General features: G+C 44.4%; 1 protein-coding gene across 1 annotated transcript in view; it reads left to right on the top strand.

Moving 5' to 3' along the window:
• The window catches only part of LOC128697745 (uncharacterized), a 62,195-nt gene extending 49,837 nt beyond the window's left edge, over positions 1-12,358 (top strand). Inside the window, exons 3-5 of the mRNA XM_053789634.2 lie at positions 5,146-5,228; positions 6,537-6,665; positions 11,738-12,358. Of these exons, the coding sequence (XP_053645609.1) occupies positions 5,147-5,228; positions 6,537-6,665; positions 11,738-12,000 (474 nt within the window). The 5' untranslated portion in view covers position 5,146 and the 3' untranslated portion in view covers positions 12,001-12,358. The remainder of the gene's footprint in view (positions 1-5,145; positions 5,229-6,536; positions 6,666-11,737) is intronic.

Here is a 12,358-nt window from a genome sequence, read left to right as displayed (position 1 = left end):
CTACCAGTGTACCACCAGTGTACTACCAGTGTACCACCAGTGTACTACCAGTGTACTACCAGTGTACTACCAGTGTACCACCAGTGTACCACCAGTGTACCACCAGTGTACCACCAGTGTACCACCAGTGTACCACCAGTGTACCACCAGTGTACCACCAGTGTACTACCAGTGTACCACCAGTGTACTACCAGTGTACCACCAGTGTACCACCAGTGTACCACCAGTGTACTACCAGTGTACCACCAGTGTACCACCAGTGTACCACCAGTGTACCACCAGTGTACCACCAGTGTACCACCAGTGTACCACCAGTGTACCACCAGTGTACCACCAGTGTACCACCAGTGTACCACCAGTGTACCACCAGTGTACCACCAGTGTACTACCAGTGTACCACCAGTGTACTACCAGTGTACCACCAGTGTACCACAAGTGTACCACAAGTGTACCACCAGTGTACCACCAGTGTACTACCAGTGTACCACCAGTGTACCACAAGTGTACCACCAGTGTACCACCAGTGTACCACCAGTGTACCACCAGTGTACCACCAGTGTACCACCAGTGTACTACCAGGGTACCACCAGTGTACTACCAGTGTACCACCAGTGTACTACCAGTGTACCACCAGTGTACCACAAGTGTACCACCAGTGTACTACCAGTGTACCACCAGTGTACCACCAGTGTACCACCAGTGTACTACCAGTGTACTACCAGTGTACCACCAGTGTACCGCCAGTGTACTACCAGTGTACCACCAGTGTACCACCAGTGTACTACCAGTGTACTACCAGTGTACCACCAGTGTACTACCAGTGTACTACCAGTGTACCACCAGTGTACCACCAGTGTACTACCAGTGTACCACCAGTGTACCACCAGTGTACCACCAGTGTACTACCAGTGTACCACCAGTGTACTACCAGTGTACTACCAGTGTACCACCAGTGTACTACCAGTGTACCACCAGTGTACCACCAGTGTACCACCAGTGTACCACCAGTGTACCACCAGTGTACCACCAGTGTACTACCAGTGTACCACCAGTGTACCACCAGTGTACCACCAGTGTACCACCAGTGTACCACCAGTGTACCACCAGTGTACCACCAGTGTACCACCAGTGTACTACCAGTGTACCACCAGTGTACTACCAGTGTACTACCAGTGTACCACCAGTGTACTACCAGTGTACCACCAGTGTACCACAAGTGTACCACCAGTGTACCACCAGTGTACCACCAGTGTACCACCAGTGTACCACCAGTGTACCACCAGTGTACCACCAGTGTACCACCAGTGTACCACCAGTGTTCTACCAGTGTTCTACCAGTGTACCACCAGTGTACCACCAGTGTACCACCAGTGTACTACCAGTGTACCACCAGTGTACCACCAGTGTACCACCATTGTACCACCAGTGTACCACCAGTGTTCTACCAGTGTACCACCAGTGTACCACCAGTGTACCACCAGTGTACCACCAGTGTACTACCAGTGTACCACCAGTGTACCACCAGTGTACCACCAGTGTACCACCAGTGTATAACCAGTGTACCACCAGTGTTCTACCACTGTACCACCAGTGTACCACCAGTGTACCACCAGTGTACCGCCATTGTACCACCAGTGTACCACCAGTGTTCTACCAGTGTACCACCAGTGTACCACCAGTGTACCACCAGTGTACCACCAGTGTACCACCGGTGTACCACCGGCGTACCACCAGCGTACCACCAGCGTACCACAAGAGTACCACCAGTGTACCACCAGTGTACCACCAGTGTACCACCAGTGTACAACCAGTGTACCTCCAGAGTACCACCAGTGTACCTCCAGTGTACCACCAGTGTACCACCAGTGTACCACCAGTGTGCTACCAGTGTACCACCAGTGTACCACCAGTGTACCTCCAGTGTACGACCTGTGTACCACCAGTGTACCTCCAGTGTACCACCAGTGTACCACCAGTGTACCAACAGTGTACCACCAGTGTACTACCAGTGTACTACCAGTGTACTACGAGTGTACCACCAGTTTACTACCAGTGTACTACCAGTGTACTACCAGTGTACCACCAGTGTACTACCAGTGTACTACCAGTGTACCACCAGTGTACCACCAGTGTACCACCAGTGTATAACCAGTTTACCACCAGTGTTCTACCACTGTACCACCAGTGTACCACCAGTGTACCACCAGTGTACCGCCATTGTACCACCAGTGTACCACCTGTGTTCTACCAGTGTACCACCAGTGTACCACCAGTGTACCACCAGTGTACCACCAGTGTACCACCGGTGTACCACCGGCGTACCACCAGCGTACCACCAGCGTACCACAAGAGTACCACCAGTGTACCTCCAGTGTACCACCAGTGTACCACCAGTGTACAACCAGTGTACCTCCAGAGTACCACCAGTGTACCTCCAGTGTACCACCAGTGTACCACCAGTGTACCACCAGTGTGCTACCAGTGTACCACCAGTGTACCACCAGTGTACCTCCAGTGTACGACCTGTGTACCACCAGTGTACCTCCAGTGTACCACCAGTGTACCACCAGTGTACCAACAGTGTACCACCAGTGTACTACCAGTGTACTACCAGTGTACTACGAGTGTACCACCAGTTTACTACCAGTGTACTACCAGTGTACTACCAGTGTACCACCAGTGTACTACCAGTGTACTACCAGTGTACCACCAGTGTACCACCAGTGTACCACCAGTGTACCACCAGTGTTCCACCAGTTTACTGCCAGTGTACCACCAGTGTACTACCAGTGTACTACCAGTGTACCACCAGTGTACCACCAGTGTACTACCAGTGTACTACCAGTGTACTACCAGTGTACCACCACTGTACTACCAGTGTACTACCAGTGTTCTACCAGTGTACCACCAGTGTACCACCAGTGTACTACCAGTGTACTACCAGTGTACCACAAGTGTACCACCTGTGTACCACCAGTGTACTACCAGTGTACCACCAGTGTACTACCAGTGGACCACCAGTGTACCACCTGTGTACCACCAGTGTCCTACCAGTGTACCACCAGTGTACCACCAGTGTACCACTAGTGTACCACCAGTGTACAAGGAGTGTACCACCAGTGTACTACCTGTGTACCAACAGTGTACCACCAGCGCATTACTATTGCACCACCAGTGCACCACCAGTGTACCACCAGTGTACTACCAGTGTACCACCAGTGTACCACCTGTGTAATACCAGTTTCCTACCAGTGTACCACTAGTGTACCACTAGTATACCACCAGTGTACAACGAGTGTACCACCAGTGTACTACCAGTGTACTACCAGTGTACCACCAGTGTACCACCATTGTACCACCAGTGTACCACCATTGTACCACCAGTGTACCACCAGTGCACCACCAGTGTACCACCAGTGTACCACCAGTATTACAACCCAAGATTCCAAATGGCCTGTTATCCTGGGTGTAGAGGGAGCAAAATAAACACAGCAGAAAACTTTTGACTTATATTATCCTTCACCAGCAATATGTACACTATGTACAGTGATAAGTATAGTGCATTCCACGGTAAGCAAGGCAGAATAGAAGCCACAAGAAAGCAGACCGTGCTTCAACCAGCTCTAGAATGAGAATGACAAGGGCAGACAGGAGAGTGGTACCCACATAACCTCTGCGATTGCCAAAACCATCTTATTGGCTGGAACCTGGTCACTAGTCGAACGACGGGGCCCCATCATCAACTCTCAGCAACCTGGTTCGCTGGTTGGGGGAGATAGCCTGTAAATGAGGGTGTGTACATGCGCCGAATAAAGGTTACGTACTCTTTGCATGCCACAACCAGTGTACCACCAGTGTACTACGAGTGTACCACCAGTGTTCTGCCTGTGTACCACCAGTGTACCACCAGTGCATTACTATTGCACCACCAGTGCACCACCAGTGTACCACCAGTGCACCACCAGTGCACCACCAGTGCACCACCAGTGCACCACCAGTGTCAGTATGTTTAGTCAATGCTGTGAAGATCATTTCAATAAATATTTTTGCAACGTCTCATTAAGAGCGATATTATACAGAGCACCTAGAGCTCTGCCTAGAGCTCTGCCTTGAGCTCTGCCTAGAGCTTTGTGTAGAGCTCTACGTAGAGCTTAATGACCTTCTTTCTACCACTTAATGTTGAGAAAGCTCTAGAGGTATCCTTGTGACCTGGATGTCTCTGTCTTACAGTGTTAGCAAACAAATATATGTTTATCATTATTATTATTATTATTATTATTATTATTATTATTATTATTATTATTATTATTATTATTATTATTATTATTATTATTATTATTACTTTTGTTATTTTTATATTTATTCTTATTTTTGTTATTATATTATTATTTTTTACGAACACAGGTATTAAGTGACCTGTGAGACCTGGTCGTAATAGAAATTGGAGCTAACAAACTCAGCAGTAGACTATAATGTATATTTTGGCTTCACCCGCTATGTACAGATATGTACACTATGTATAATGTGTACAGATGGGATAATAAGTGTACACCACGGTGACAGATGGCAAAGCAGAAGCCAGAGTTAGTGCACCGTACTCAACCAGCAGGTAGGCAAGTCTGCCAGTGCTTACCGTAGGTGAACCACATTGCTTCAGCTTTGGCGGACTTGCCTGTGATTGGTCAATGAACCAAGGTACTGATCGTTAAACCCTTATCATCCTATATGGGAGTGTGACATACGCCGATTAAATTGTACCACACTCTTTGCATGTCACAGTATTATTATTGTTATTGTTATTATTATTATTATTATTATTATTATTATTATTATTATTATTATTATTATTATTATTATTATTATTATTATTATTATTATTGGTAGTAGTAGTAGTAGTAGTAGTAGTAGTAGTAGTAGTAGTAGTAGTAGTAGTAGTAGTAGTAGTAGTAGTAGTAGTAGTAGTAGTAGTAGTAGCAGAATCATTATTTTCTTCACATTGAACGGGAATATCCAGTTCATCGGAACAAGATCCTATACCCCTTCACCACAGAACGGAGGGTCGAGCCTGTCACATTCTACACCCATTTCAGGATGATGATGATGATGATGATGGTAATAATAATTATTAAAATAATAATTCTGCAGGATGTGTGGGCTGACTCAGGGCATCCTGCAGGCGACGCTGCTGGGTCCTTTCTGCATCCTGATCCTCTTCCTCGTATCACCAGGTGGGTCCCATTTTGTATTGACAGGTATTAAAGTTACCAGTTGATAAGAATTATTGTTATTATTATTGTTATTGTTGTTGCTGTTATTATTATTATTATTATTATTATTATTATTATTATTATTATTATTATTATTATTATTATTATTATTATTATTATTATTATTATTATCACTACTACTACTACTACTAGCTGTTGTACTAGTAGTAATAATGATAGTTTCAATACTAGCAGGAGTAGAAGAAGTGGTAACACTACTACTAATCATAGTAGTGGCAGTAGTAGTAGTAGTTGTAATAGTATTAGCAGTAGTAGTAGTAGTAGTAACAGCAGCAGTAGGTATGGTACTAGTATCAACAGGTTTAAGGAGAATAACTTAGTAAGAGGTTAAACAGCTCCTGGACATACTTCTGGTAATCTGTCTAATGCTCGCTTCATATATATATATATATATATATATATATATATATATATATATATATATATATATATATATATATATATATATATATATATATATATATATATATATATATATATATATATATATATATATATATATATATGTATGTATGTATGTATGTATATATTCCATTAAATGATTACTTTCAACGTTTATTTCACTAATTCAATCTCGTTAAACGTTCCGGTGAAATATTTCATCTATTCGTCGTTTATTTTTTATAAAACGATATTTGGACATTTAGAAAGGTTAATAAATTCTCGTTAAAAGATGATTTATTTAATTTTTCAATTGATTGATTCATTCACGTTGATTCGCCGGTACTTCCGGTCCGGGTCTTTTGCAGATTTTCGTATCTCTCTCTCTCTCTCTGTCTTCCTGATAATGCGCTAAGCCCGTAGGGAAAACCTTATAGCGTCTGGGGTATGGTACATCTTTAGGTTGGACCCAGGGAAGGGTAAGAGAGCTTCACTTTCTCGGATCAAGAACCCTTCAATAGCATCAAGTCACCCTCATTAAAGTCAAACGAAAATAAAATGTCACTATTCGGAAAATTAAGATAATGATGTATCAGAGTTACAAGCTTGAGTGTGTGTGTGTGTACTCACTCACCTGCTTGTGGCTCCAGGGGTCGAGTCATAGCTCCTGTCCCCGTGTTTCTAAGTGTATGTGTGTGTGTGTGTGTGTGTGTGTGTGTGATTGTGTGAGTGTGTGTGATTGTGTAAGTGTGTGTGTGTTTGCGTGTGTGTGTTTGTGTATGTGTGTGTGTTTATGTATGTGGGTGTGTGTGTTTGTGTGTGTGTGCTCTTGAGTGTCATTTACAGTGTCTGTCTTGTCTGGCACAGGTAACAGTCTTCGCTGCATCAACTGCACCAGTCTGAGAGATGCCAGGTGTCTGGACGGTGTTGGCAGTGAACAGGAGTGTGCTGACACTGAGAACTACTGCGTCTCCTACACTGGCTATCTCAAGAAGGGTAACTATCTTAATTACTTTAACAAAACCCTTCCCTTACTCCCTTACTCCCGCTCCAGTTACTACGAGAAAGGTATCTCTCTCTCTCCGTTACTCCTACACCAGTAGCATCAAGTAAGCTATCTCTCTCCCTCACTCCCACAACAGTAACATCAAGTAAGGTATCTCTCTCCCTCACTCCCACAACAGTAACATCAAGTAAGGTATCTCTCTCCCTCACTCCCACAACAGTAACATCAAGTAAGGTATCTCTCTCCCTCACTCCCACAACAGTAACATCAAGTAAGGTATCTCTCTCCCTCACTCCCACAACAGTAACATCAAGTAAGGTATCTCTCTCCCTCACTCCCACAACAGTAACATCAAGTAAGGTATCTCTCTCCCTCACTCCCACAACAGTAACATCAAGTAAGGTAGCTCTCTCCCTCACTCCCACAACAGTAACATCAAGTAAGGTATCTCTCTCCCACACTCCCACACCAGTAACATCAAGTAAGGTATATCTCTCCCTCACTCCCACAACAGTAGCATCAAGTAAGGTATCTCCCTCAATCCCACACCAGTAATATCAAGTAAGGTATCTCTCTCCCTCACTCCCACAACAGTAACATCAAGTAAGGTATCTCTCTCCCTCACTCCCACAACAGTAACATCAAGTAAGGTATCTATCTCCCTCACTCCCACACCAGTAACATCAAGTAAGATATCTCCCTCACTCCCACACCAGTAACATCAAGTAAGGTATCTCCCTCACTCCCACACCAGTAACATCAAGTAAGGTATCTCCCTCACTCCCACGCCAGTAACATCAAGTAAGATATCTCCCTCACTCCCACACCAGTAACATCAAGTAAGGTATCTCCCTCACTCCCACACCAGTAACATCAAGTAAGGTATCTCCCTCACTCCCACACCAGTAACATCAAGTAAGGTATCTCCCTCACTCCCACACCAGTAACATCAAGTAAGGTATCTCTCTCCCTCACTCCCACACCAGTAACATCAAGTAAGGTATCTCCCTCACTCCCACACCAGTAACATCAAGTAAGGTATCTCCCTCACTCCCACACCAGTAACATCAAGTAAGGTATATCTCCCTCACTCCCACACCAGTAACATCAAGTAAGGTATCTCCCTCACTCCCACACCAGTAACATCAAGTAAGGTATCTCCCTCACTCCCACACCAGTAACATCAAGTAAGGTATCTCCCTCACTCCCACACCAGTAACATCAAGTAAGGTATCTCCCTCACTCCCACACCAGTAACATCAAGTAAGGTATCTCCCTCACTCCCACACCAGTAACATCAAGTAAGGTATCTCCCTCACTCCCACATCAGTAACATCAAGTAAGATATCTCCCTCACTCCCACACCAGTAACATCAAGTAAGGTATCTCCCTCACTCCCACACCAGTAACATCAAGTAAGGTATCTCCCTCACTCCCACACCAGTAACATCAAGTAAGGTATCTCCCTCACTCCCACACCAGTAACATCAAGTAAGGTATCTCCCATCAAGTAAGGTATCTCCCTCACTCCCACACCAGTAACATCAAGTAAGGTATCTCCCTCACTCCCACACCAGTAACATCAAGTAAGGTATCTCCCTCACTCCCACACCAGTAACATCAAGTAAGTTATCTCCCTCACTCCCACACCAGTAACATCAAGTAAGGTATCTCCCTCACTCCCACACCAGTAACATCAAGTAAGGTATCTCCCTCACTCCCACACCAGTAACATCAAGTAAGGTATCTCCCTCACTCCCACACCAGTAACATCAAGTAAGGTATCTCCCTCACTCCCACACCAGTAACATCAAGTAAGGTATCTCCCTCTCCCTCACTCCCACACCAGTAACATCAAGTAAGGTATCTCCCTCACTCCCACACCAGTAACATCAAGTAAGGTATCTCCCTCACTCCCACATCAGTAACATCAAGTAAGATATCTCCCTCACTCCCACACCAGTAACATCAAGTAAGGTATCTCCCTCACTCCCACACCAGTAACATCAAGTAAGATATCTCCCTCACTCCCACACCAGTAACATCAAGTAAGGTATCTCCCTCACTCCCACACCAGTAACATCAAGTAAGATATCTCCCTCACTCCCACACCAGTAACATCAAGTAAGGTATCTCCCTCACTCCCACACCAGTAACATCAAGTAAGATATCTCCCTCACTCCCACACCAGTAACATCAAGTAAGGTATCTCCCTCACTCCCACACCAGTAACATCAAGTAAGATATCTCCCTCACTCCCACACCAGTAACATCAAGTAAGGTATCTCCCTCACTCCCACACCAGTAACATCAAGTAAGATATCTCCCTCACTCCCACACCAGTAACATCAAGTAAGGTATCTCCCTCACTCCCACACCAGTAACATCAAGTAAGATATCTCCCTCACTCCCACACCAGTAACATCAAGTAAGGTATCTCCCTCACTCCCACACCAGTAACATCAAGTAAGGTATCTCCCTCACTCCCACACCAGTAACATCAAGTAAGGTATCTCCCTCACTCCCACACCAGTAACATCAAGTAAGGTATCTCCCTCACTCCCACACCAGTAACATCAAGTAAGATATCTCCCTCACTCCCACACCAGTAACATCAAGTAAGGTATCTCCCTCACTCCCACACCAGTAACATCAAGTAAGGTATCTCTCTCCCTCACTCCCACACCAGTAACATCAAGTAAGGTATCTCCCTCACTCCCACACCAGTAACATCAAGTAAGGTATCTCCCTCACTCCCACACCAGTAACATCAAGTAAGATATCTCCCTCACTCCCACACCAGTAACATCAAGTAAGGTATCTCCCTCACTCCCACACCAGTAACATCAAGTAAGATATCTCCCTCACTCCCACACCAGTAACATCAAGTAAGGTATCTCCCTCACACCAGTAACATCAAGTAAGGTATCTCCCTCACTCCCACACCAGTAACATCAAGTAAGGTATCTCCCTCACTCCCACACCAGTAACATCAAGTAAGGTATCTCCCTCACTCCCACACCAGTAACATCAAGTAAGGTATCTCCCTCACTCCCACACCAGTAACATCAAGTAAGGTATCTCCCTCACTCCCACACCAGTAACATCAAGTAAGGTATCTCCCTCACTCCCACACCAGTAACATCAAGTAAGATATCTCCCTCACTCCCACACCAGTAACATCAAGTAAGGTATCTCCCTCACTCCCACAACAGTAACATCAAGTAAGATATCTCCCTCACTCCCACACCAGTAACATCAAGTAAGGTCAGTAACATCAAGTAAGATATCTCCCTCACTCCCACACCAGTAACATCAAGTAAGGTATCTCCCTCACTCCCACACCAGTAACATCAAGTAAGGTATCTCCCTCACTCCCACACCAGTAACATCAAGTAAGGTATCTCTCTCCCTCACTCCCACACCAGTAACATCAAGTAAGGTATCTCCCTCACTCCCACACCAGTAACATCAAGTAAGGTATCTCCCTCACTCCCACATCAGTAACATCAAGTAAGATATCTCCCTCACTCCCACACCAGTAACATCAAGTAAGGTATCTCCCTCACTCCCACACCAGTAACATCAAGTAAGATATCTCCCTCACTCCCACACCAGTAACATCAAGTAAGGTATCTCCCTCACTCCCACATCAGTAACATCAAGTAAGTTATCTCCCTCACTCCCACACCAGTAACATCAAGTAAGGTATCTCCCTCACTCCATCATCTCCCTCACTCCCACACCAGTAACATCAAGTAAGATATCTCCCTCACTCCCACACCAGTAACATCAAGTAAGGTATCTCCCTCACTCCCACACCAGTAACATCAAGTAAGGTATCTCCCTCACTCCCACACCAGTAACATCAAGTAAGATATCTCCCTCACTCCCACACCAGTAACATCAAGTAAGGTATCTCCCTCACTCCCACACCAGTAACATCAAGTAAGATATCTCCCTCACTCCCACACCAGTAACATCAAGTAAGGTATCTCCCTCACTCCCACACCAGTAACATCAAGTAAGGTATCTCCCTCACTCCCACACCAGTAACATCAAGTAAGGTATCTCCCTCACTCCCACACCAGTAACATCAAGTAAGGTATCTCCCTCACTCCCACACCAGTAACATCAAGTAAGGTATCTCCCTCACTCCCACACCAGTAACATCAAGTAAGATATCTCCCTCACTCCCACACCAGTAACATCAAGTAAGATATCTCCCTCACTCCCACACCATTAACATCAAGTAAGTTATCTCCCTCACTCCCACACCAGTAACATCAAGTAAGATATTTCTCGGTGTTACCACCCAACAGTTCTTGCTTTAGTGTAAATCTAACTGAGGTTTTCCTTCCTAGTTTACACAAGTTTTTAACTTATTTTAGTTCACTAACTTGCTAACGTTCCGTTAATATATCTTTATCTGTGTACTCTCAGAAGTTGCACACACACACATACACACACGTGCACACACACACACATGCACACACGCACACACACACACACACACACACACACACACACACACGCACACACACACACACACACACACACACACACACACACACACACACACACACACACACACACACACACACACACACACACACACACACACACGCACGCACACACACACACACACACACACACACACACACACACACACACACACACACACACACACACTCACACACACACACACACACACACACACACACACACACACACACACACACACACACACAATTTTTTTTCCAACAAATAAACGATAGGAAAGGAATAATTATATTATTATTATTATTACTGTTTTTTATTATTATGATTATTATTGTTAATAATAATAATAATAATAATAATAATAATAATAATAATAATAATAATAATAATAATAATAATAATAATAATAATAATAATAATAATAATAATAATTAAAAATAATAAAATTATTATTATTATTATTATTATTATTATTATTATTATTGTTATTATTATTATTATTGTTATTGGTGTTGTTATTATTATAATTATTCGTCTCTCACCTGGTACATGACGGCAGGCCAGGCGCAAGTGTTGTTCCGGGCGTGTACGGAGACCAACATGTCTCATTTCTGTGGTGTACACTTCGAAAATCTCACCCACAACCGGGTGGAGCGTCTGATAGCTTGCTACCGCACCTGTAACACCGACCTGTGTAACACCCACCATATGGAATACATCAACCAGTCCACCACCGCTGTCTTCCACTCCCTGCCACTGGCCGCCACTGCCCTCCTAGCTGCCGTCTCCACTCTTGCTTTTAGACTCTGTCTCGATACATGATTGACCGACCCGCTGGCTCTGTCAGTACAGCTCTTTAACTCCGTGTTAAAGATGGAATTCTTTACCATATAAATTCAAGTAATGTTTATATATGTGTATATGTGTTAATTTATTGATTGGAAATGAATGGTATGCAGGTAAATCGTAGAGAGAGTAAATAAAGCTTGAGGCCTTTCGGTTCTTACAGAGGACCTTCGTCAGAAGCTCGCAGTTCAGATTTTCAGGTTTAAATAGAGAATGCGTGCTTTCAGGAGCATCACAGGTCGAGAATGAGAAAAGGTTTTGACACCAGGGTGCCATACTGAGCACCCACGGGTGGCCAGACAGTGTAAGGTAAGGGAAACATCAGCTCACCGAT

Source organism: Cherax quadricarinatus, chromosome 68 (assembly GCF_038502225.1).
Source record: "Cherax quadricarinatus isolate ZL_2023a chromosome 68, ASM3850222v1, whole genome shotgun sequence".
NCBI classification, from domain to species: Eukaryota; Metazoa; Arthropoda; class Malacostraca; order Decapoda; family Parastacidae; genus Cherax; species Cherax quadricarinatus.
This window is presented reverse-complemented; position numbering and strand designations above follow the sequence as displayed.